This window comes from Carassius auratus, chromosome 42 (assembly GCF_003368295.1).
Source record: "Carassius auratus strain Wakin chromosome 42, ASM336829v1, whole genome shotgun sequence".
Classification (NCBI taxonomy): domain Eukaryota; kingdom Metazoa; phylum Chordata; class Actinopteri; order Cypriniformes; family Cyprinidae; genus Carassius; species Carassius auratus.
In genome coordinates this window covers 16,791,963-16,819,908 of record NC_039284.1, presented here as the reverse complement: position 1 = coordinate 16,819,908, position 27,946 = coordinate 16,791,963, and the positions used below count along the sequence as shown (strand labels likewise).

The 27,946-nt window shown below is 36.7% G+C and overlaps 1 protein-coding gene across 2 annotated transcripts; it reads left to right on the top strand.

Annotated features, from left to right (window-relative positions):
• Positions 1 to 1,929: 1,929 nt before the first annotated feature.
• LOC113060892 (frizzled-3-like) lies at positions 1,930 to 27,373 on the top strand. 2 transcript variants are annotated; one of them, XM_026230144.1, is made up of 7 exons: positions 1,930 to 2,233; positions 3,318 to 3,860; positions 17,117 to 17,313; positions 18,052 to 19,069; positions 22,707 to 22,855; positions 24,478 to 24,699; positions 25,162 to 27,373. In XM_026230144.1, exons 2-7 carry the CDS (start codon positions 3,537 to 3,539, stop codon positions 25,376 to 25,378), a joined length of 2,127 nt encoding a protein of 708 aa, XP_026085929.1. In that variant the 5' UTR covers positions 1,930 to 2,233; positions 3,318 to 3,536; the 3' UTR covers positions 25,379 to 27,373. The 2 variants fall into 2 exon arrangements, with proteins under 2 accessions (XP_026085929.1, XP_026085928.1); XM_026230143.1 differs by having other exon boundaries at positions 24,475 to 24,699.
• The last annotated feature ends 573 nt before the right edge of the window (positions 27,374 to 27,946 follow it).

The following is a 27,946-nucleotide window of genomic DNA, read 5'->3' as shown; positions in this document are numbered from 1 at the left end:
CAAGATTATAACCGGACCACAGAAATGTAGTTCACACACATACACCCTAACCATTTCTTTTCTGTTTTCCAAATGTTATAATCTCCATTCTTTGTTCAGACGCATGTGATCTCACACTGGATTTAAACACAGCACACACTGGTCTCATTGTGTCTGAGAGGAGCAGAAAGAGGACGTGTGTGACAGAAGAACAGCCATATCCTGATCATCCAGAAAGATTTGAATGTCAACAGGTTCTGTGTAGAGAGAGTCTGACTAGACGCTGTTACTGGGACGCTGAATGGAGTGGCTTGGGGGTTAATGTATCAGTGACATATAAAGAAATCAGCAGGAAAGGAAGGAGAAAAGGTTTGGATACAATGAAAAGTCCTGGAGTCGTAGATGTTTTAATAACAGTTTATCTGTCAGGCACTGTCATAAGGTCACATATATATCTGTCCCTTTATTCTCTAACAGAATAGGAGTGTATCTGGACCGGTCGGCCGGCGCGCTTTCCTTCTACAGTGTCTCTGACACACACACACTCACACACTTAAACACATTCAACACAACATTCACGGAACCCCTCTATGCTGGATTTGGGGTTGACTCTGATAGTTTCGTGTCTCTGTGTGAGATAAAACAGCTTTCTGTGAGAAACAACCGAGACACAGTTGAGTGATTGAAAGAAACACATCATAAGCAATATTTAACCAAGAAAGAAATTAGCTAAATATTTGCTCTAGTTTAATGTCTGTGGTAGTTTTATGAACAGTTATCTAAACTGCAATAAACATAGCATTAAAATTTAAGTTTTAAAAAGCAAAGCCATTCAAATAAAAGTTAGTTGACCCCCTGAGGTGGGTGAAACAAATTCTGAAGACCTACTTTCACTGACACTTTTTTTAGATTGGAAAAAAACACTGTGATCTCACACTGACTCTGTTTAATTCCTCATGTTAGTTGATGTTGTGTTATTGTTAAGCTGAAAGTGTTATCGCTTCACTGGGCCTGTTGGACTGCTGGACATCTGCTGTTCAATCAAAGCATCCAAGATAAAAACCTAGTTATCAGACTCCCAACTTAATCAGTGAATAATGATAAAGACAAAAATCCCATCATCAACTAACCTGTGGATTATGTAGAAAAATATATATGTATTCTTTAAACCAGTAGCCTAATATAATTGGTTATATGTTGTTGTATACACACATTTTCTCATTACTTTTTTTTTATGTCACTGCTTTTATTGAGAATTGCTATATTAAATCCATATGCTTAAAACAAGTTGAACTGCTCAACTGCAGACAAAAATGAATACATTTAAACTTTAAAATATATAGAACAGAATTGTATGAATTAATTCACTCACTTACTAGTTTTTAATTTTTATTTTTGAAATAAAAATTTATGTTAAATATGCACCCAGAAAAATGCCATAAACTTATAGAAGGGAAATTCATGTAACTTTACATAAAATGGGCTGGGATGAAGGCCGGGAGGCTAAACAGTAACTATTATATTTTAGACCTTACTGTGTATTTTCAATTAAACCGTAGTAGATGTTTCTGAGTACGGTTATACATGGGTTAATTATTGTATCGTCCGCAGTCAAGGAAACACGCGGAGCGGTTTTGTTCACGTGGTACCTGTTACTTTTCTCTGCGCTGTCAATCATGGACTAATCAAAGACGAATGCGATTACCTTAAGATAGTATTTCAACTAATTTTATAGTAAAAGCTGTCAACGATTTTTTTTTTTATATAGAAAAATATACTAATCCTTAAGATTAAATGCACTTAAACGATTACATAGTTTATTGCATGAACTTATCTAACGAGACATTAAAATTCTTTGGATTTGAATGCTGCTCAATGGCGCATTGTGATTTTGAGCCACCAAGCGCCCCCTGGAGGAAAATAGGTTTATATCTCCTAGACTCCTAGGAAACAGCTGAAGGTGGGGCGAATCAGGAGTTTCGCTGTGAATATTCAAAGCCACCAGCCGTCCGTGAAGCTCTTAATGTGCTCGTCTCGGGTAGTTTACGATTTTTGTATCGATCAGCCTCTCTAAGTAAATAAGCATCCGGAGCAAAAGTGTTAATGTGTGACTGTCTTGAGGGACACTGCAGCACGCACTTCAGTGTGTTACATGATTGTAGGTGCTGAAACAAACCTGCTGCGTACATCTCCACCGAGAGACACACTGTATTGTGTCATATGGAGAAAACCAGAGGAGCTTTGCCAGGGACAGGTAAAGTTTTACACGCATCATATTAAACGCACTGTTCACGTGTTTTAACCCACATAAATGTGTTTTATCCTTTATTTCATATAATCATATCGTCTGCTGTTCCTGTCTGAAATTGCATGTTTATTAATGTTCCGACATTAAACCATATCATAGGTATTGCACTACTGCTGACCCTGCATGAAATATCAGAATATTTGAATATGTATAATGCAATGTAAGGTGTGCAACACCCTTTAATTTCATTTGACACGTCTGTTAATGTGTTTTCATATTAGAACAATTGCTGAAGACTTTAGTCTGATCTTAAATGTCTGGTTACTGTGTTTCCTAGCTGGTTGGAGCAGGTTGTGTGTTTGTAGACTCACACTAACGTGTTGTGAGGGGGTTGGGATGTTTACACTGGCTCCTGTTAATTCAGATTTAACACAATGAACTGGACTGAAGTGGTATGTTAGGATAATGGGTGCCTAAACATTATTTACTCACTATTTATTTATAGTGATTTTATATGTTTGTTTTAAATGCAAACATTAATCCAGTGTGGATTAATCATGTTAACTCATGAAGAAGGTCTTATTTAAGATCAATATTAAAGAACAAAAATCAGAAATAAGATTTTGCTTCATGAAAATAAGAAGCATTTTTTTTTACATTACACTTTTTAAACATTATTTTCATGACAAATAAGCACTTTTCTTCCCAAAATGTGCAATGCTGTAATAGAAAAAAAAAAAAATATTCTCATTACAGTAATACAGTAATGAAATTCTGGATGCAGTGATCTTAATTAAAATAAGCATTAATTAAATTCCGTAAAACAGATACTACCATATTGTATGACCCCCCCCCCCCCCCCCCCCCCCCCCCAATATTATATTTTATTACTTTAGCACTATTTCAGTATTTTCTTTCATATGCACTAATTCATTCATTCACTTATTTCAGTAATGCAGTTGTCACAAAACAAAATCATAAGGTTTTTTTTTTAGGTTGGATTTTCTTTTTGCGAAATATAAGTTTAGAAATTGTCATTTGATTTTAGAGTTTTTGCGAGGTTCATTCGTCTTTTAATATGTCGTTACAGGTATCCAGTATCAATCGTAGCCACGTTTGAAGGATCCATTGAAGACCACCCTGATCAAATGCAGCTTCTGTAGTTCTGTATGAATGTGAGAGGATGCATTAGACTGTCGAAGGGTCTGATCAAAGCGTGCACTGACCCGAGTCACCAGTCAGGTATCCATGAGGACAGAGCAGGAAGGAGATGGAAGCGGTCGATCATATGCGGTAAACGTTACACACTATGGGTGTGGTGGATTTCTGCATAGAGAATAAACCCTCGTGCTTGCGTTTGGCCTCTCAGTCCTGTCCCGCCGTGTTCTGCCGTTCGAGCATGGGGCACATTGTGGATTTACCTTTGCGAAGGATGTGGCTCTTCACTGCTCTGCTGGTTCTCTCCCAGTTCATGAGCAGCCTGGGCATCCACATGGATTCGGTGGGCAGTCACAGCATGTTCACCTGCGAGTCGATCGGCCTCCGAATGTGCCAGGATCTTCCCTACAACACCACCTTCATGCCCAACCTCCTCAACCACTACGACCAGCAGACGGCCGCTCTGGCGATGGAGGTAACCACGCTTTTCCTTCTGTTCGTATACAGCAGGGATTTAGAGAAGGTGGCAGGAAAACTAGGTTGCCTTGGAGCTTGTTGTCGTGGAAGCTTGGGGTTGGTGCTTTGAGGAGCTTGTATAATTAAAACGACTCTTGATAAGTGAAATAAGGTTAATTTTATATTTTTCAAACTTAAATGTGAGAGCTGCGGGATTTTCATTTCTGTTTTTAGGGGTTTGTTCATGTTGTTTTATCCTTCAAGTTGTAACATGCTATTATTATAAGTGCATTTTTGAGCTTGATCTCGTATCGCCTAATCTGCATCTGTGGCGTCCAGCTAGCTTTTGATCTTAAAAATATCTTCAATTATACAGAGTTTTACTTGTTGAAAATATCTTTAGGTTCTGAGATGCCTTATGGCCTTGCCCTTTTCCATAAAATGTACAGTGCAATCAATGTGATTTTGGTTCTTTATGCAAATTGTTTGTATTTGAACCCCAAAAAGTATGATCTTTTACTATTAATCTTTTTTTTTATTATTTTTTATTATTTTTATTATTATTTTTTTATTATTTAATGTTTATTGATTTTTTTTTAAATATATTATATGAAATTTATTTAGCAAATTATAATAACCTACCAAATTTGTACAAAATGAAAAAGAAATCTATTTTGAAAAGTTCATAATGGAGATCATAATGACATTTAATAATAAAAACTCCTCTCCTTGTCTGTTCTCCCCATTTGCATAATACAGAGCATTAAAGGCTAAAATAATTACAATAAAAAACAAAATTACATCTTAAAATGCAACATTTTTCTCTCTTTTGGTTCGTTTACTACAGATTTAGGTGTGTGAGATACTATATATTTTCTGATATTAAATTAATTTAAAATGATTACATTTTAATGATGACATTATGAAAATTCACAGCATTTGAGAAGAATTTTGATTTAAAAAGTGGAAAAAATATTGATATAAAATATAAATCATATTATAAAATGTATATTTAAACATTTTTAACAACACATAACATGTAATAAATTTTTTATATATAGATGAATAATAGAATAATTATTTTCGTTTAATTATGAAAAGATTATAAATGCTTTTATTCCAGCTATATAATTAGACATTTTTAGATTTTGATTATATAGATATCAGATGTATAACTAATTATCTGTATTAATTATACATTATTTGTTTGTATAATAGTTCATCTGTTACAGAAATATCTATAGGGAATGTCGAACATCTCCATAAATCTAGTGAAAAGCATCTCAGGAATGGCATGCTTGTTGAATGCTGTTTTATTCCATGTATTGAAGGAACTAATGGTGCCGTGTTTTTTTTCCTGGTTCTAATGGCTTTGTAATCTGCTGAGAGCTGTAATGGCTGGATTGATTTGAGGTGTAAAGTAATGCGCATTCTCCCATTGTTCAGTCAATTAAACACGATGAAGTGCATAAATCCATCTGTGCTCTGAAACCACAACAGAGCAGAAGAGGCAGTCGCCTGCTGTAGGTCACAGGGGTCACCCGAGGGTAGCGGTGGTTCATCTGTAAAGAGTGTACAGTATCCTCTGTGGATCTGTGTGACATCACCCCGAGATTCCCTGCTGGTGAACCATAAAAACAGCCCTTACCCCCCTCTGTCTTTGCCCCGTGCTGCCCCTGTGATGAATCAGAGATCAATCAGAGATCAATCAGTTATCTGAGACTGCTCTGATGCATGACTTCAAACACAGGCAATCAAATGTTTAGCTGTGTATATATGTGTGTGTAAATCTTTAATGAGGTATTTCTGTTGTTCCAGCCTTACTGAAAGTATTTTAAAAGACAAACACCTACATCAGTATTGTTCCCAATAATTTTAATAATATTATTATGTGATATCATTATATTACTCTTTGCAGATTACTATAGATTCCCAGATTTTTTGCATCCAGTCTGTTGATTTTACAAATGCTATGTGATTCAGAATTTTTTTTAACGAATCAATTTGAAAGAAGGATTTGTTCACAGATCGACTGTGAGTGTTGCACAAGGGCTGTATGTTCATTTTCCTCTTCATGAGCTCAGATCGGATGGGATTAGATGGAAATCTTGTGTGTATGTTGACTAAAGTTTTCTCTGTGGTGAATGAGGCCAGGTGATTAGTTCTGACCCTGATAAAAACCATACATATAGGTTAGTTATGTATTATGTGCTTATGTTGAGCTGGATTCAGTGCTCTTGAATCAAGTCTAAGCAGAAAGATATGCTTTCCACAGTAAAAGCTAGTGCTTAAGTTTGTACTTACAGAAGATGAAAATCTCAATACAGTTTTTGTGTAAATAATATTTTTTTTAAAAGCCTTGTGAATGAATTTAATCTGTTAACCCTTAGTTCAACCGTTGAAGTTTTCAACAGCTCCAAACTAAATCAAAAGTGATTACAAATGACCTGTGGGTTTCCAAAAGCACTCAAGCTTCCCACCCAGCGCTGATGAAAGATCTCCAGGGGCATGTACTGTCTGGGTGGTTTTGGGGTCTAGACGCCCTCATTGTGATGCGAGCAGTGATGCTGTAAGTGGGCGGAGCCTAGGCGATAATGACAGGCCTGTGTGTGAGGTCATCAGTCATTGGCTAAAATGTTCAAAATGTAATTCCAGCATTATTGATTAATGCATGCGGCACATCAAAATGACTAAAGATACAGATATCAGAATTAGGAAAAGGATGTAATGTAATGTAAGGAAAGGGACATTCAAGTATGTATTAACTGCTTAACTCTTTTTGTTTAAATAACGATTCAAGAAAGAGATTGTAAATTGTATTACTTCAGGTTGCATTTTTAAAGGCAAAAGTCAAGTGCATTGCATTGTGTGATACAGTCTTTCACACGTTCTGTTTAATAACGCACATTTTGGCAAAGGTAAAAGGTCACTTGTGTAATCCAGGCTTACAGGAAATTTGCATACTATGTAAAACAGCATGCATACTGCAGAAATAGCACAACCAGTATTCTAATGTGCTATTGTGGAAGATTTTCCACAGGAAAGCAGAAAAATGTGGATCTGGGATAGAAAGCAAGTTGCTATTTTTATGCCGGCCTGTATGCTGATGGAAGATAATGCATAGAGAATGCAAAGAACTCGCTGACAGGTGTGTTTTCAGCATTTCACTAGCGTTGAGGTGAAAAATAGTTCAGCTCAGAAAAACATGTCTGCATTCAGTTCCAGTCTAGCTGTGTTTGAACACAAGAACGTGTCCTGTGTGAACGGCCCCTAATTCAGTACGGTTTTGTGTGCATTCAAGTTGAAATAATTGCTATGGTGTGTGGTTTGTCTGTAAGACCCCCTGTAGTTTCTACAGAAGGGCTCTTTATGAGATGGACTCAAATCTCTCTTTCACTTTCTTCAGTTTTCTTCGTCTTCCTTAACTGGGTAGAGGCGTCACCATATTAACAAACCGTAATTGTACTCCCTCAAAAAAAGACCAAATACTAAGCTTTAGTGTTCCCAGGAGGCGGTCTTTCACGCTGACCCCTGACCCCTGAGGATGAAGAGTTGTCAAAAGCACCAGGGTTACCACCTGTTAAAAATGTAAGGAAAGTGCACCTAAATGAATGAAACCTGGGACGAGAAGTGGTCTTGATTCAGGGCAGGATGAATGACAGGACAGGAGGAGCTGTGCTTTCTTCCTTCTGTTTTTCTTCCAGAGCTCAGATGAAGGACATAACTCCCCAGTCAAGGCCCTTGAGTCTTTCACGCCCGTGTGAAAGTGAAGGGCCGTCCAGAGCCAATTGGTGACTGCAGAAGGAGTTTATCTCTGTTGTTGTTCTAGGAGAGACAGGATGTGTTTTATTCTCTGTGTGTCCCTGCACGCCGTTCAGAGCGGTCAGCGTGTTGTCGTGTCACTCACAAGGACGATTTACGTCTTGTCTTGTGTCCTCATTTATAAGCACTCAATCAGTGTCTCTTTACATCCGTGAACACAACAGTACTGGGATATTTTACAGCATTTTTGCTGTAAAATATTGTTGCAGACTCTACTTTTCACCTGTCAATATATATATATTTTTATTTATTCAGCAATATGAAAGTAAAGACATACATTATATGAAAAAACAAATATTTCAATTAAATGCTGTTCTTTTAAACCTGAAAAAATATTAAGCACAACTGTTTTAAAAATTTTAAATAATAATAAAAAAAATGTTAGCATATTAGAATGATTTCTGAAGGATCATGTGACTCTGAAGACCGGAGTAATGATGCTGAAAATTCAGCTTTGAATCACAGGAAAACATTTCATTTTGAAATATATTAACATAGAAAACACTTATTTTAATTTGCAATAATATTTCAAAGTATTACAGTATTTACTCTATTTTGATCAAATAAATGCACCCCTTTAAATAAGCTCAGATCTCTTAGCTCTCAGCTGACAGTAATGATGAAGTGTGGATTCAGCTCTCACTGATTAATATAGCACAAGTTTTCTCAGATATTTCAAAACTGTTCTCTCAAAGCCTAAGATTTGGATTTGCTGCCAGAAACCCGGGATCATTCAGCAGGGATGTGGAGCTGCAGACAGACAGACTGATGGGAAACGGCCTGATAGTATCTGACAGTGTTCTGGGCCGGAGGGAAGAAGGACACCACAACAGTTCAGACTATCTAGTGCTCAACAGTTGATCAGAGCTTGTTATCTTGAGCCTTGAGCTACCAAGAGCAAACATTAGTATTTGATATTTGAATGGGTTCTCTGTCTCCTCCAAAACTTCACATTCAGCTGCTTTTATTAATCATCACATTATAATTGCTTATACTTGGGGTTTGTGATTGGATAATAATTTTGCACAATAATGTTCTGGATAAAAAATGGCCAAATAATCCCACAGACTTTACATTGCTGAGCCATTTAGAAGAAGACAACTGAGCCATTGAGCCTAACATTGTGTCGACAAGTTCTGCATAAATCTTATTAGTAATTTAGTTGACTTCTAAAATATATGGTTCACAACTAACTAAAAATTACATGAATTTTGTATGATCCCTCTTGTTTTGGTCAAATAATTAACATGTTGCAGATTCTGCATTCTAAAATTCTGACCATAACTGAATATATGAAAAAAAAAGTGAAATCTGTGACTTGATTGGTCATTTGCACTTATGAAATGACTAATTACAGCTTTAGAAAGCACAGTCATTCAGAACTCATCAGAAGCAAGTATGACACACACACACACACACACACACACACACACACACAGCCCAGAAAGGAAAGGGTGAGCGATTCTCACATTTGGTTTTCTCCACAAACGCTCTCTCTGCAGAGTTGGTAAACTGGATTTTCCACTCACACAAGATCTTTTTACCTTCTGATTTCACTTGTTCGAATCGGATTTCACTTTTTTTCCATCTCCGAATCTGCCAGAAAACACTTTCAGGCGGGATTCCAGTCCAGACACCTGCATTACCCTGCAGGCATCCGTTATGAGACAAATACTATATATACTACCATGTTTTTAGTCTTGCATCATGGAAATATGCAAATATACCATGCAAATATGAATGTGGTATTCATTCAGTACTGTGGTATATATATAAGTACCATGGTGTTTCCGTGATGTTTTAGACATTTATCATGATTATACCATGTTTTTGGTGCAGATGTCATGCTAATGCCATGTATTCTTTGAATTAGTAACATCATGCAGTTCATGATTAAGATCATTCAGTTCCTTGGTATGTATTTGGCATTACCATGAGGATTTGGACATTTACCATGATATGTGCATGTGGTAATCATATAGCACCATGCATATGACAAATTATATTTTGTCAAACATTTTGTTATGACATACACAATGCGATATCAGGGTATTCTTTGGAGTATCTTTGAGAATCATTTAAATGTACCCTGATATGTGAAAAGTTTCTTGTAAATCAGGTGTCTTGTAAATATGAACATGGTATTCATTCAGTACTGCGTAAATATCAGAGTACCATGGTGTTACCATGATAATTTTTTTAAGTATATTTTATGTATGCTTAAATATAATTCAGTACTAGTGTATTTATCAATGCACCATGGTGTTTTGATGTTTTGCACATTTAGCATGATAATACCATGTTTTTATTTTTTTGGGTAGGTATCAATGTTATCCAATGGTTTCTTGAATGAATATAATCATTCAGTTCTATGCCATTTATCAAATTGCCTTGGCATTACCATGGAGTTTTGGATATATACCATAGTATATGCATGTGGTAATCATCCAGTATCATGCTTTATGTCACAATACAATGGTGATACCTTGATATTTGGACATACACCATGTAATACCATGTACATTTTTGAAGTACCTTTGAGTATCATGTAAATGTACTATGGTATATGTAAATAGTACTATTCTATATTAAAGCACCCTGGCATTATCTTAATAATACCATGTTTTTTAGTCATGCATTATGGTAATTCTATGGTACTCTTTAAAAAAAGTACCATTGAAGAATTGAATGAGTACCATTGAAATGCCATGGTATTGGCAATCGCATGCCATCATTGATACTGCCACAGGACATTTTTGCTCTTATCCTCTTTCTGCAATGCTCAAAATAGTGCCAGCCCTTGTCCAGATAAATGTGCCTCCTTTTCTACCTAATCCACACCGAAATACAGTAGGAAGACGTCTTAATGTGTTATTTTTCTCACGAAGACGTTCTCAAGTAGCCCAGAAAGCTGTAAAAGCATGTAGCCGTACTCTGAAAGCTCGAGGCTTTCAAAGGTAACCTCTATTCATCGATTCTTTAAATGGATCATGAGTCTGACAAAAGAAAAACAGGCAGAAACTTAATCCATCCATTGAAGTGTTAGAGGAGTGGCGCTTGGCGACTGAGAGACAAATGTGCTCTTTAGCAGCGCTGCCAGAAACCCAGCCGCTTCCTCGAGCTGCTCCTCCTACACAGTCTGGGCTCGCTGGCGTTCTCCTCAACCCCACAGTCTTTTAATCACCATTACCGTCTTAGACATGGAGATTAGGCTAAATAATATGTTTGAATCTCTCTTTCGGGAACGTGTGAGGGGTCTTGATTAATTACACCTTCACGTCTCACTGACAGAAGAACAAAAAGATACCTTCGCAGAAAATCCAACTCTTATGTGCATTACTCTTCTTCACAGTGTGAAAGGTGTAATTAGAAATCTGTAGAAAAGAAATAATACTTAATGCATATGTGTTTAATGTATTTTTCTTGGATGGTGATTGGACAATACAGTATATTCCAGTCATTCAATGCATGATGTAGATAGAGATGTGTAACACCTGTCATTTTAAACACAGTAAATATATATAATTTGGCCTTTAAATTGGTTCTTTAATTTTGTTGTTATATTTAATATTAAATAACTATATTTGTTTTTATTCATTCGAATTAATTTCTATTATTAATTTAATAATATTACTGAATGTGTATAAAATAGCATTTTGTTTATATAATATATTAAACCAAATAAAATCAACAAAAATAAGTAAATTATAATGTTTATATTTATAATTTATAATATTACTTAAAGAAACAACTTCCACTCGGAAATAACACAATTACAATAAATTGGCAAGTAACACATTGAATTAAACATATGTTTGAAGTACACTGAATTAGTATTTCCATATAAAATATACTCCAATAATGTTTTATTTACAACTTAAAAAAAAAATCTCACCATGGGGCTCTAAATACTTTTTGGCATCTTCTCATTGTATTGTCTTCTTGGTTATTATTAAATCTTTGTTAAGGTCTTGATGGCTCATATTTCACATTATAATGCATTTTTATCGGTTTATAAATAATTGTTAAAATTATAATAATTTATCCATAAATCTGTTCATGGTTTACCCTTAAAGGAGTGTTGGATGCACTTCGGAAGGGTTAAATGCAGAGCATGAATTCTGAGTATGGGTCAGACTTGGCTGTATGTCACGTCACTTTCACTTTAAATACTTATTGTTCACTGTCAACTCATGTTGACTAATGTAGTTAACTCATTTTAACAAGAAAGAAAGCTTACTATAAAGTGTTACCATTATTTTTGGTGTAAATGTAACCCATAAATATTTTATATACTAATTAATCTCTATGAACAGATACTTTTACATGGTATCATTGGGCATTGTTTTGACCTTGATAAAACCAGGTTTTTAACACGTAGAACAGAGGATTGTTTGGCAAAGCTATGGCTACACTGTGTCTCCATTATAATGAATGAAGCTGTCAACACTGGAACAATCTATCTGTGAGACTTTGGAAAGCAGGCTGTTTCTTCTTGAAATCTGATGTTTTTGAAATAGCGTTGCAGTATAAATGACATCGCAGCAGAATGTTTCATGCTCAACAACACATTCCTGCTGTCACATAGTATATATATGATATACAGCACAGTCCTATTATACAGCCAGAAATCCAATTTATAGATCTGTGTGTCAATTTAATCCAGCTTTCTTCATTTTCTACATCGTTTCCCAAATGACTCTGGCTTGATGGATGTGCAGCGTTCTTTTCCTCTTCAGAAGACATCAACCCTCAGGATCGTCTGTCTATATTTGGCAGCGCTCCTTTTTTGTCAGTGTGCATTCTTTAGGGCATTTAATTAATGCTCACTAAATATAAAGGCTGTGATCTCCATTCTGGATTCAGAGTAAGCCTGCAAACTGGCATTTCACGCTCTGACAGGGAGAAGATTCAAGACGTTCCAGTGGCGTCTCTATTTGCTCGACACATTCACAGATTGTTCTGTGTTGTGTTCAGAGACAGAGACGCTTGAAGTTACACCCCTGTCATTCACATGCTTTTACAGAATTATTTGCTGCTTTTGAGGGTGATTCATGGAAAATTAGATCTATCTATCTATCTATAATTATATATTATACATTATTATTACAGTAAATAATGTATTTTGTTTATTAATTATTTTATTTAATGTTTTATAGCTCAGTAAGTATTGTACTGCAATTAAAAAAGCAGATTAATTCTCAAATTGTAATTTTTTTTTTTTTTTTAAAGGGTTGATGTCAATGACAAGATATGTGAGGGGACCAATCATTGATGTCGAACCCGGTGCAAAACATCCTCTTTTACTTTAAAATGATCATGAATGAGCTTTGAGAGTATGCCGATGGGGAAGATTTTCGGTGAAATCACATTGACTTTCTGGGCCCTATCTTGCACCCAGCGCAATTGACTTTGTACACCGACGCATGTGTCATTCCTATTTTGCACCCGCGCAAAGCGCGCTTTTCCCTCCACAGAAGCACGTCGCTAAACTAGTGAATGAACTTGCGCTCCCTGGGCGGTTCAGCGCAAAAAAGGAGGCGTGTTCCGGCGCAAACAATCCCTGGTGCTATTTTGCTGTTCCATTAAACAATTGCGCCACTGACCAGAAAAAAACCTAGTCTAAAGTCAGTGGCGCGTTGCGCGTTGTTCATTATGCTATTTTAAGGGCGCATGCTTGACCATAATGTATAGCGTGCACAACGCGCATACACTTTGCTCATGTAATCTACACAGATGCAACAGTTATTTTTGCAAATCATAAATTGTTACACTAAAAAAAATATTAACACATGAGATGACGGAAATCATTGTGGTGTATTTTGGGTGGGTTTCTCCCATCCCCATACAACACAACTTCTCTGTCTTTCACTGCTCTTACAAGAACATCAGTCTCCTCGGCTGTGAACCGCTCCTGGCGTGCGCCTGGTAGATACGCCATAATAATAGCAATCCATAATGGAACTTGCGCTCCTGCTTTTAAAGGGAATGTTGGATGACGCTCTGATTGGTTTATTTCACGTTACGCCCAAACCACACCTATGAATAATGAAGCTACTTCAGACCAACCCATTTTAGATTTGCGCCGGGCGCAAGAGCCATTTATCCCGCCGGGAAAATAGCAACAGCGCCGAGACCCGCCCACAAAGTTACTTGCGCTTCGCGCTTTGACACTTGCGTTTCAGATCGTTTAAATAGGGCCCTCTGTCTTTCTGACACAAAGCTTTTTTAAGAATTTAAGATTTTCCCATAAGACGACCCTCTCATCTCCTTCTGAGTGTAACAGTAGAGCAGGGAGTGAAGGGGACGTCCAGTTTGACATCTATGAGGGGCAAAACACGCCAAGAGCCAATCAGATTCTGTTCGTACAGCTCAATTACTGGTTTCCATGCGGGAGGTTTCTCGTGTTTCTTTAATTCAGCCGCTCCAGAGGCAGAGTAAATATTTCATAACCTTCCTTAAATATTGATAAAGCTTTTATTCATGGCACATTTGCATCATGAGAATTTTGAGAACATTATTTTGGAACTTTTTTTAAGATGCTCTGGCTCTCCTGGTTGGCTTTCTCCGCAGTAGGTTGGTGTCTTTTTCTTGGTGGGAAAACCGTAATTCATGCAAATGATCTGTAAATATTGTCCAACTTAGGGATTAAGTTCGCTCGAGCGATCTGTGAGGGAATGAAGAATGAATGCTGCGGTGTGTCAACCTCCCAGTTCTTTCCAAAAAACAGGGTGTTCACAAAGGGCCAGACCCCAGCAGGAAGTGCATATGTATTGGCTAACCCCAGGTGGAGGTTTATTGTCTGTTCCTTCAAAGATTTGAATTTAAATGCACGACTCTGCAGCTGCACTCTCTCCCAGCATGCACTGGGCCCCTTTAGGGCACAAAAGCATCCTTGGAGCTGCCAAACTGTTCTGTAATCCTGTTGAAGGTGCATCAGGTTACTGTACCCAGACAACTTCCTGCATGTCTTCTTGCACCTTGAGATACTGGGAGGAGGCACAAAACTCTTCTCAAGGGAGAAGTTAAGAAATGTCTTGGGTTTTAATTCTAAGGTTGTAAGAATGTTCCTAATTTCTCATATATTGGCTTAAGAGCATCTTATTTATTAATTATTTTTTTAAGAAGAAAATGACAGACTTTGGTGTAATCAGGGGCTGCACTCATGAAAATCTTCTGAAGAAGGAAATCAAGAAATTTCTTAAGACAGAAATGCCTTTAAATATTTATCATTTTTGGAAGTTTGTTAGCATGTTCCCAAGTGAAATTCTAAAAAAATTGTGTTCTGATATGGTTCTAAGAACATCTTATGTAATTTCTTAGAATAATCTAAACTTTATAATAAATAAAGTTAAAAATGTAATTCTTGAGAAGTTTTGAAATATTTTCCTATGACGAAAAATAATAATGATTACTTTAATATAATCAAAAGCATAATAAGGGTGTACAATATATTAATTAAATAAGCTTTTAATTAAATAACCATGGATGTATTGTTTATTAGGATTAGAGATGTTCCGATACCCTTTTTCTCTTCCCGATACCGATTCCGATACCTGGGCTCAGGGTATCGGCCGATACCGAGTACTGATCCGATACCTGGGTGTATATCTGTATATACAGCTGTATATACTACTAGCCCTGTGTAAATTGCTAGAATTTTTTTATGGTGTGCTTCAGACAGATCCCTCAATAAAACATGAACAAATACATGGTGAACTACTGTATTTATTACAGTATTTTTATTATCTAACATGAATTTGACAGTATTATTTATTTTCTTATGCAAAAAAGAACTTCAAATGCAGCCAAAAATCTAACACCGCAAACTAAAAAAGGTATTTAAGTTTTACAATATAACTGTATAAAAAAACTGCAACAAAAAAGATCTATTAATCAGATAATCTCTTTACAACAAAACAAGTAAAAAACAAGCAACCATCTAGGCATAATTATTATTATTATAGAGACGTATTATTATTACTGTAGGCTACAACAGTAGCTTTATATATTGTCAATTTACTCATGTAAACCAAACATTTATTTTAATGGGCTGCCATGAAGATCTTTGAGTGTCTGTGTTTATGATATGACAGTATTCTCAAATGAAACGGTAAATTCTCATGAAGTGACGGTTTATGCGTTCGTGTCCTCATGACACACAGCAGAGACTACAAAACAGCGAGCTCTCGCGCATCTGTGCCAGTCACCCACAGAGATGTAGATTTTGCGGGAGTAATATTTAAATAGTATTTTGCAGTTTAATATTCACAGACACTAGTATATATTCGGCTACTGTCTGGAGCCCTGCGCTTTGACTAACACGGAAGCGACTGAACGCAGCTGCCGGTACTGAATATACTTGAGAGTCTGTAACTACCGGTACTACAGAGACATACTGCTAACCACTGATCTATAATATAGTAGCGGCTTCACTGTGTTTTGGAGGTTTAGAATGTGATGAGTGATCCAGTCATATATAGATAAGGGCTGCTAACGCGTTTTCATTTCTTCTTCGCTGCTCTAAACAGGGGTTGCTTGTGGCAACACAGCACAACTTCCTGTGTTTTCAATGCATTTTGAGCAGCGAAGAAGAACCATGCAGCGGTTAGGCAAAGCTTGCGGTCATAACTAGGTCTTTTTTAAGAAAATGGTATCGGATCGGTATATGGGTTCATGTACTCGCCGATGCCGATGCCAGAATTTGTTGTGGTATCGGAGATATTTCCGATACTAGTATCGGAATCGGAACAACTCTAATTAGGATATGACAATATTTGGCTGAGATACAACTATTTGAAAATCTAGAATCTGAGGGAGCAAAAAAATCTAAATACTGAGAAAATCAGAAAAAGGTTTGATATATTTACATTAGGAAACTTACAAAACATCTTCATGTAACATGATCTTTACTTAATATCCTAATTATTTTTGGCATAAAAGAAAAATCTATAATTTTGACCTATAAAATGTTTTTTCTTTTTGGCTATTACTACAAATATACCCCAGCAACTTAAGACTGCTTTTGTCATCTAATATCACATATATAAAGATTTTTTTAAACTTTATGTATAATTTCTGTAATTTTGGAAAAAGTTGAAATGCTCGCAATCCCATTTAAAAATGAAGTGTGACATATTTCCAAATAGAACTTAAACCAAATGGGACTCGTGTTTATTCATCAGGGATTGATTGGATGGTGAAGGGTGTTTATATGATGAAAATATAAGGTCTTGATGGCAAAAGCAGAGCAAGTCGTATTTTAATTCCATAGACAAACATCTTTGTTCAACAAATCATCATTCAACGTTCAACATTTTTAAGCGGTCCATTTTAATTCTTTGTTAACTTCTGCTTGAGAAGTTTTCTTGCACTTTACCTACAGTAAGCCCTTATTGTGGAATGGTAACTCTTTCCAGGCAAGTCCAAACCTCTGCTCTCCGTCCCCAACAGCCCTTCCACCCCATGGTGAACCTGCAGTGCTCTCCAGACCTCCGGCCGTTCCTGTGTGCCCTGTATGCCCCCGTGTGTATGGAGTATGGACGCGTGTCTCTGCCGTGCCGGAGCCTGTGCACACATGCTAAGAGAGACTGCCAGCAGCTCATGGACATGTTTGGAGTCACCTGGCCGGAGGAGACGGAGTGCAGCAGGTAGAGTTGTTCTTCTTTTTAATTCAAAGTAGTTTTCTAGAGAAGGTACAAAGTGTATATGTCCCAGTGTGTAAGATATAATGAATTGCTCAGCATTTCTGAAGGTAAATTGTGCTGTAATGGTTAAACATGTTTATTCTTAACTTATTTAATAGAATATGTTTTCTGACATAAATGGTGGTTTAAGCACATGCAGATGTTCGGGCGAATCTCCACCTTTAGGGCTCTATTTTAACAATCTAAACGCAAAGTGTAAAGCGCAGGTGCACTCAGGGCATGTCCAAATACACTTTTGTTATTTTAACGATGGAAAAACGGTTGGCATGGTCTAAACGGGTTGTCCATATTCTCCTAATGAGTAATGGGTGTTTTTTGGGCGTAACGTGCAATAAACCAATCAGAGTCTTATCTTCCCTTCCCTTTAAGAGCCAGTAGCGCTCATGCATGACGGATTTGCTATTTACACGGTGCAAAGACAGAACGCGTCTCCGAGATGAAACGGAGCTGCTCGTGTGCGAGCAAATAGATAGCCTAATTCTGATACATGCGATGACTATCCATTACATTTATATATATAAATATAAATATAAAACCAATCTGTAGTTGATTTTTCGTCTAGTTATGTATTTGAGTCTGTTAACTGTATATATGCATTATATAAAAAAAAGTATAAATATATTTACACACACGTATATACTGTGTGTAGTAGTTTTGTATGTCTTTGTCTGTTGACTGCAGGTTCCCGGACTGTGAGGAGTCTTACCCTCGTGATGTAGATCTGCTCGTGAGCGAGGACCCCACTGACCAGTCGTCCGTGTCTGTTCAGCGTGACTATGGCTTCTGGTGTCCTCGCGAGCTCAAAGTGGAGCCTGAGCTCGGCTACATGTTTCTCGGTGTGCGCGACTGCTCCCCTCCCTGTCCTAACATGTACTTCCGGCGCGAGGAGCTCACCTTCGCCCGCTACTTCATTGGCGTCGTCTCCATCGTCTGTCTCTCGGCCACGCTCTTCACCTTCCTCACCTTCCTCATCGACGTCACACGCTTCCGCTACCCGGAGCGGCCCATCATCTTCTACGCCGTCTGCTACATGATGGTGTCACTGGTGTTTTTCTTGGGCTTTCTGCTGGAGGATCGCGTAGCGTGTAACGCAGCCAATCCCAGCCACTTCAAAACGTCCACGGTGACTCAAGGCTCGCATAACAAGGCCTGCACGCTGCTTTTTATGGTGCTGTACTTCTTTACCATGGCGGGAAGCGTTTGGTGGGTCATTCTTACCATCACCTGGTTTTTAGCCGCTGTTCCCAAATGGGGCAGTGAAGCCATTGAGAAGAAGGCGTTGCTCTTCCACGCCAGCGCTTGGGGGATACCTGGCATGCTAACCATAGCCCTGCTGGCTCTGAATAAGATCGAGGGTGATAACATCAGCGGTGTGTGTTTCGTGGGCTTGTACGACGTTCACACTCTCCGATGGTTCGTGCTAGCGCCGCTCTGTCTGGATGTCCTGGTAGGAGTGTCCCTGCTGCTGGCCGGGATCGTAGCGCTCAACAGAGTCCGAATGGAGATTCCCCTGGAGAAGGAGAATCAGGACAAGCTGGTGAAGTTCATGATCCGGATCGGTGTGTTCTCGGTGCTGTATCTGGTGCCGCTGCTGACCGTGGTGGGCTGTTACCTGTATGAACAGACGTACCGCTCCGTTTGGGAGACCACATGGGTGCAGGAGCGCTGCAGAGACTACCACATACCCTGCCCTTTCCAGGTAAAGTCAACACAAAAACATACTTTTTTACATTTCAGTTGCACTTCTGTAAGTTTTACAAAATTAATCCCTCCACTTTAGGACAAATAATTGTATTTTCTAGAGGTATTTTGTTGCTATGCACTTTTTTCTTTACACAGTCAACTGTCAGTTTTGAGCATCTTAATCAGCATCCTTACTGAATAAAATAATGTATTTATTTAAAAACAATCTTACTGACCCCAAATATTTAAAATTGATATTTTATTGCATTTATGCATTTTTATTATTTTTGCATGCATTTTTATATTTTATTTTCTTATTTATGCAATTTTTTTAAAATAATAAGATTACCCTTTTCCTCATCCAATGCTAATTGTTAATATTTAAAAACTAAATTAAATAATTTAATAAATTAATTTTTATTAAATCTCAAAATGAAAATCCTTTTTTACATACTGTATATTTTTTTATGCCTAAATTCAGTTATAATATTTAAAATTATTGATTTTAATTGGTTTTATTTTTAATCAAAAAGACAAATCTGAAATCTTTTTTTTTGAGGGCGGGAGGGGGGGTTATTGGTAATAATAATAATTCTAAGAGATAAGACCAAAGAAGGGTTGTTTATGTTATACAGGGTTGTATCTATAATATATCATATTTTTATATTCCGAGTTGTGGCAACATGTAGTGTTTCTGGCAGCTAAGTTTATTAAACCGTAGTGTACTTGTGAAGAGAGGCAGATGAGATTTATAATGTGTACCTCCTACTTTTCAAATAGTTGTTCCTCCTCTGGTTCCAGCTGTTCTCCTCCTAGTAAAAAAGTTTTATTTCTCTTTATGAAGATGGAGACATTTAATGTCGAGGCAGAAGGAGTGTTTGATTGATTTACTATACAACTGGTTTGCTTTGACTTAATGAAGATGATTGTAGTGATCGCAACCTTCTGCTAGCGCCGCATTTGCTGCAGATATCCATGTTAGCGGTTCCTTTGTGTTTGGAGTGAATGGATAGTGAGATAGCATCCAGCGCAGTGATGCACAAGACATTTTTATTATTACAGTGTAACCGTATCTGCTCGGCCTCTCCCGGATCTGAGCCGAAGCGTCACGTGATGCAGTGATTCTCTCTGCTCTCTCTCTCCCCTCCGGCGATCTTCTCCATCTTCACCATCTCATTCTCTCTCTCTCTCTCTCTCTCTCTCTTGTCCCTGCATTCATCTGACACATTTTACTGTTGAGCGCCTTTAGTTTCTGATAGAAGTCAGTTGGCACTATAGAAACAGTCCAGTTATGATTTGTTAACATTAGGTCAGGTACCTAAACAATCTTGATTATTAGCATATATAAGTGCTAATAAAAAATATTGCATTATTGTTAATTGCCTTTAGTCAAGAATTTAATAAACTGATTTATTCTTAAATGACTTTTTTAAATAATAGTTTTTTTACATCTAATTTTATATACACACATTTATATTAAATATTTGTGTATTTACACTATATTAATACAGTGTGTGTGTGTGTGTGTGTGTGTGTGTGTATATATATATATATATATATACGTGTATGTATAGATGATTTTTTTTATAAATTACAGTAATGTATAATGTTTTAATGAACAGTGCTGTCTGATTTTTATATGAACAGTGATTCATGTGTTTGTGTCTGTTGCCCAGCCCTGTGTCAGGATGCAGTTGTGCAGATTGCTCTTCAGATACAGTGCATCTCTTTTGATCTTGGTGTCTTTCATCATTGGGCTTGTTAAGTCCTGCTGTGCTGCCTGTATTGTGGTCTGTTGGAGAACAATGCCGAGGGGAGATGGTGTGATGCTGGAGTTTCAGCTGGAGGACAGACCCCCGTCCCGCTGTGATTAAAGGTGCTCAGGCCTGTCATTACCTCAGAGCACAGAGACTGACTCACAGAAGCTCAGGGCTTTGATTGGCTCTTCACGAGAGACGTGCTGTGTGTCAGTCTGTGAGGTCTGGAGGAGTGAGGTGATGCACTCGTTTATTCACTCATTAGGGAGCGTTCCTGAGTGCTGAAAGACATACACTTGAAGACTGAAGATGTCAGTCGTTCACCCCGCTAGTATCTGCTCATGTGAAGACATCATGGCTTATGCTAAAGGAGGGAATGTGTAGCTATATTATAATATTTAATGATTCAAGTGCGTCATGAAGCAGAATTAATGCTGTTGGATAATTATTAGTCCTAATTATAATTTTAAACTATTTTCATGGTTAATTTGCTTGGTCCCCCATCTTCAGCATTATACGACAATAATTGTAACTAGAAGCCTTTAAATTTGACATCATCAATCGATATTCACTTTAGCAATTTAGCACAGATGGATGATATGAGCAATTTATTTATTTTTTTATTTTGCAGTTTCATGTATTTTTATTTCAAATACCCTTCTTACTGTATGCCTTGAAAGTGATGCAAGCATCTTCTGAATGGATAAATGTAAAACCCAGTTGAAACGAACCATATTTTATCACTATTCTCCATCAGCAGAAAACAGTGCATGCAAAGTTCAAACTAAAATGTACATTCAACTTAAATCAGCACCAGTTTACTGTGAATTATGGATGCATCCTGCTATGAAACATTCTTACATTTTGAGTTTCCCTCTTATTCATGCATTTTGCAGATGGTTTATCCTTCTTGTAAATATGATAATCCTGACATGTCTTGAAGGCAGCATACATTAGTCTTTTTTCTGTGAATATGGATTAGTGTATGTTAATTTGTGCCTTAAAGATGTCAGATTTCATCCAGTGTAATCAGACGACACTACAGAGATTTCCCATATTCTCTTTCTATGTGGTGGCCGCTGTGTGTGTGTGTGTGTGTGTGTTGCATGAGTGCATTATCCAGCTGTTTTGAGCACAGGCTTGCAGGAGAACAGGCTTTTGTTGTGCTCAGTGGATTGTGTGTGCTCAGCAAGCCATGCAGTCTGAATGAGAGAACTGATACACACTTTAGCTCCAGCATCTTTAAAGAAATATGGCCATTTTTCAGAGTGAAGATGAAGCAGTTTGATGAAAAGTGACAATTGTAGTTTTCCATGTTTTATGGAAGGGTTATCATCAATAACTATAACTAAAACCATTTTCATCAATAAAATAAAATAAAATAAAGTATAATATAAAAAAAACTAGATGCCAAGGCAACATTTTTAATTTTTGATCAGTTGAAGTACTAAAAAAACTGAAACTAAAACGTTACAATTTACAAAATACGAAAATAATTTAAAAACTATAGACATATTTAAAAAAAACTAATAAAAATAACTAAAACATAAATTTACTAAAACTTTACAATGAAAATGAACTACAAATTAAAAATTAAAAATAGACATTTAAAACAACAAAAACTATATAAAAATAAAAAAACACCCAATAGAATTACTAAAATCTAAAATAATGATGAAAACATTAAATACTGAAAATATTAAAAATAGTCAAACTTAGTATATATATTAGTATATATATATATATAAAAACCTGCTAAACCTTTAATTGTATGTAGAGTATTGGAGTGTGCTAAGTATTCTGGAAGTGGATGGGTAAAATGTGTGTGTGGAGTGTGTGCGAGCCTGAGGGAAGCTCCTCCAGAGGACTGATGATGATGATGATGTCTGTGTGAAGGTGGAGCAGACCAGCAGGCCTGACCTCGTCCTGTTCCTCATGAAGTACCTGATGGTGCTGGTGGTTGGGATCCCGTCGGTGTTCTGGGTGGCCAGTAAGAAGACCTGCTTCGAGTGGGCCAGCTTCTTCCACGGCCGCAGACGCAAAGAGTGAGTTACTGTACCTTCCTCATTCTGCTTCACCTCACAGGAGAACACACTCACGTTCATTTAAAACTAGACATGATCAACAGATACAGTATATACAAGAGACGAATAACAGGAAACATTGTATTTACTGTCATCAGCTTTCTAAAATTTCTGAAATATAGCAATAGCTAAGAAAAATAATGCATAAAGAGGCATTGATACTGTGGGGGGGGGGGTATATAATATATATATATATATATATATTGTAAAATAATATCTGGAGAATATTTAACACAAATTAAGTTTTCCCTTTGTGCTGTAATACGCAATAATGAATATATAATTGAACATATATATTATTAAACAAAATATTATATAAGGTTATGAAAAATTCAGTATTATCTTATAACTACATAATTATATATTTATTCACCATTTTTCGATTTAAGAACATTGAACTCTGTAATTATAAATTATATATAATACATTATATGTATTATACTTATTATATATATATATATATATACATGTATGTATGTATGTATGTATGTATATATATGTATGTATGTGTATGTATGTATGTATGTATGTATGTATATATATATATATGTATGTATGTATGTATGTATGTATGTATGTATGTATGTATGTATGTGTATGTATGTATGTATGTGTATGTGTATGTATATATGTATATATGTATGTATGTATGTATGTATGTATGTATGTATGTATATATATGTATGTATGTATGTATGTATGTATGTATGTATGTATATATATATATATGTATGTATGTATGTATGTGTATATATATATATATATATATATATATATATATATATATATATATATAGATGTATGTATATATATATATATATATATATAGATGTATGTATATATATATATATATATATATAGATGTATGTATATATATATATATATATATATATAGATGTATGTATCTATATATATATATATATATATAGATGTATGTATATATATATATATATATATATATATATATATATAGATGTATGTATGTATATATATATATATATATGTATATATATATATATGTATATGTGTGTCTGTGTGTGCATATATAATTATATTAAACTAATATATATTTTAAGCTTTAAGAACTTTGAATTTTAGATGCAAGTGCTATAATAAAATGTATATATTAAAAATATTACATAGATATTTGAAATTGTCAGTTGTTTAATCTCCTTGTCTAGCTTAGAAACTTAGAAAGCTTAGAAACTCAGTTTTTTAATGAATGTAATTATTTTGAACAACTCTTAACAAGTGCTGAGTAGTCCCTTTAAATCTGAGTGTATACCCCACCTCCACAAATTTTTTTTAGTTTTTTCAAAAAAAATACAGAACGTTTTCTATCATAGGATACCTAACTTTTGACTTTCCCTCCTAAAAGTTAAGGAGTTATGAGTCATTATTTTTGTGTATGTCACTCAGAAAAAGCAACATCTTCAGAGATGCAAAAATGCCTTCACGGTTGATATCTGTTAAATCTTGGTTTATTTACCTATATTTGAACTGATTTGACCTCATTGTTGCAATGAAGATTCCATAAAACGAGCACATGATAAATGAGCACGAATCTGGTCTGTATCCAGCAGCGGCGCGGTGAACGAGAGCCGGCAGGTTCTGCAGGAGCCAGACTTTGTTCAGTCTCTGCTGCGAGACCCGAACACTCCCATCATCCGTAAATCCCGCGGGACGTCCACCCAGGGCACGTCCACCCACGCCTCCTCCACACACCTGGCCATGCTGGACGACGTGCGGAGCAAAGCCAGCAGCGTCCACAGCAAGATGAGCAGCTATCACAGCAGAGACGACAGGTCAGGAGCAGCTCAGCACTCGGCTTCAAACCTCATCCACCTAATATGATGATCCGCCTATGCTTCTGCATACAGTATACTCTTGTAAAGATGTGTATAGCGACTCTGCTTGATTGTAATGTTGCAAAATGTAACTAACTACATTATCACCAAGCTCTTTATATAAAATATGGGTTGCACTTTATTTAAGGGGTCCTTGTTACAGTTTAATTATGCATTAAATATATGTCCAGCTTTATCTGTACTGTGTGTTTTATATATATATATTTGGAATATGCATGATTTTCTGTGGATCCCGTCTCACTCCCTGACTCAGAGTTTGAAATCTCTGCTTTAATGCAAGTGTGTCAGTTGAGCTTTCTCAGAGATTGTAATATATTTGTACATGTTTAGACACATTGAGCTAGGTGTTTAAAAAAAGCCTGAACTTAAATAACCGGTCTGTTTTCCCTCTGAACACAGGTTCACCCCCTCCAGCCACAGAGGCATGGAGGAACGCCCGGCGCACGGGAGCATGCCACGACTCAACGAGCAGCTGTCCCATCACAGCAGCCTTCACCGCCTCAACAGTCAGTCCAGACACGGCAGCGCCCGAGACCTGAGCGACACGCTGGCCGCTAACATCACGCATGGATCCAGTATGGACTGTGTGGTGGAGGACGACGGGACAAGTGCGTAACCCAGAGACTACCCTCCTCATACTGAAACAAGTTCCTGTCCTGTAGCTGCTAATGGACAGACAGCAGCAGGGGAATCAGAAACTCGATGCTTGTGTGTTGACAGAGCCGTCCTCAGGATCTCTCCCATTAGTGGCCAGTAGCTCAAATGGTAGAGCATTGCATTATCAAGCGCAAGGTTCGGGGTTTGATTCCCCGGGAATGCATGATAGGTAAAAATTGATAGCCTGAATGCACTGTAAGTCGCTTTGGATAAAAGCATCTGCTAAATGCATAAAATGTAATTTAAAATTTGTGGCGCATCGGAGTAACGAGATGCTTTCTTTGATTCGGTGAAGTTCTGCAGGATGAAGTTTACTGCATGCATTAAAGCAGCTGTCCGATGGGAGATTTTCCCCATTACTTCCATCACACAACCCAGTTTAAAGAGTTAATAGATCACTGACACTTTAAGACTGATGACTGTCCTATTAGAGATCAGGTTTCAAAACCTGTAAATCCGAAGGATGGTTCAAAGAGAGGGATGATCAGCGGTTCTCTGCCTCTGGTAAGCTGTATTTGGTTTCTGGTGGTAGTTTGGTTGAGAAGGCATGGATGAATGATGTACCAGAGTCCTCACCAACACCTGATGTGCTTTTGTTCGGCCGCTTGATGGCTGCCTACCTCATCACATCAGATCGCTCTGACCTGCAGTTCCTTCCCACACTCGTGTCGCAGTACACAATTAAAATGGGTTGCAAATGTTGACTTTCAGAACATCTTACACATCGATGATGTTCCGCCCATGTGTACAGAAGTCTTATGCTTTGTAAATGGTGCTTCTTATGTTGCTTGATGATATTTCTACATGCACTCTACTGTGGCCAAAGCTCATGCACAAACACCTAGCATGCAGAATTTTCACGATGATCGTACTCTGTTTTACGACCTGCTTGAGTTGAGTGTATTTGTTTACGTGTTGGATGAGATTGGTACTCAGTGCCTCACCATGTGACTTTGGACCTGGGCTTTGTAAAAGCTGTTTTTCTGATCGCTATTATTGCTTCTGCTGTATCAAGTACACTTGATTTTCATGCTCGATTCTTCTGTCCACTTTATTAAGGAGGAACGATGTAGCACTTTAACCATGGCTATCTGTTGAATGTGTAGACATTGTATCCAGTCATAGATTTCAAATAAAGCTTTTGTAAAAAAGTGTTTTATAGTTCCCAATTTTATTGAAATAGTCCTTTCCATGTGAAAAGTGGTGTTCAAACCAATACAAATAACAGTATTCCACCTTAAACACACTTGTGCAAAAAAAGAAAAGAAAAAAAAAAAAGAAAAGGTCTCCAATGCAGTATGGGGGTAATTAATGTTCACGTCCCAACCTTTCACGCCACACAGGTCAATAAAATACAATAAAAATAAAACAGAACAATCCAGCCGCACACACAGTCCTTAAAACAAGTGATTACACCTATGACATGCAAATCTGTACACAGTCTTACAAAAATTCAAACCAAGAAGATATATGATAAGAAGTAGCAATTCACCAAGGCAAACAAAATCCACATGTGAAATGCAAGTGTGAAATGTGTCTTTACAACAATCTCCAGTCATCATCTCTCATTCTACCTACACTGAGCAGTTTACACTGATCTAAGAAAACTAAGGCACCTCCCGCTCTAATATTGATCTATTCATTACCAAGTAACAGTTCTAAAGATCAAACGACCGAAAGATCTGGACGTCTGTCATTTCTACCATCTCCATTCCTCCATGCAAACATATCATCATTGGTTCTGACATACCTGAGAACATTTCATTTTAATACCATAACCCTGGCATATTGATTCTAACCCGTTACAGCCTTATTAGGAGAAAGAAAAACTGTATTAATTTCTGTTTTGGAAATAACCATGATCCTGTAATAGAGCGAAGGCATAACTAAGGTCCCAGGTGAAAACTGGTGCTTGCATATAATGGAATATACTGAATGCTGGAAACACTAGAATGAATAAAACCACAGGTACATATGCACAAACTTTCATTAAGTCTGTCCTTGGGTGTTCTTCAACACTGAAAGGTCATTTTTTCATCATACTTTAAAAGAATAGTTCACTCAAAAATAAAAAACTTCTTCCATCATTCTAAACCCATTTACTCTTCTTTTTTTAATCTTTTTTTATAATTATATTGAGTAACAATGTTGTTAATTTCAGCAATTTTAATTTAAAATAATATTTACTTGTGTGTGCTTATATATATATTAGTGCTGTCAAAATTAGCGCGTTAACGCATTCGATTAATTTGAAATATTTAACGCGTTAAAAAAAATAACGCAATTAACGCGGTTGCAGTTTTTTTTATTTCCAGTTGTGGTCTATGTGTGTTCAACGTGCAAAGAAATATGGATAAGACCAAGGAAGGACTTTTAGACGGAAAGTTTCAGTATAAAACTCTGCCGGATTACTCTTCAGTCTGCCACAAGAAACATTACTCTTCATTTAGTCTGCCACAAGAAACAGCAACATTAAAATCATGAACTCAAATGTCATTGTTTAAAAAAAAAAAAAAATGACTGTAAC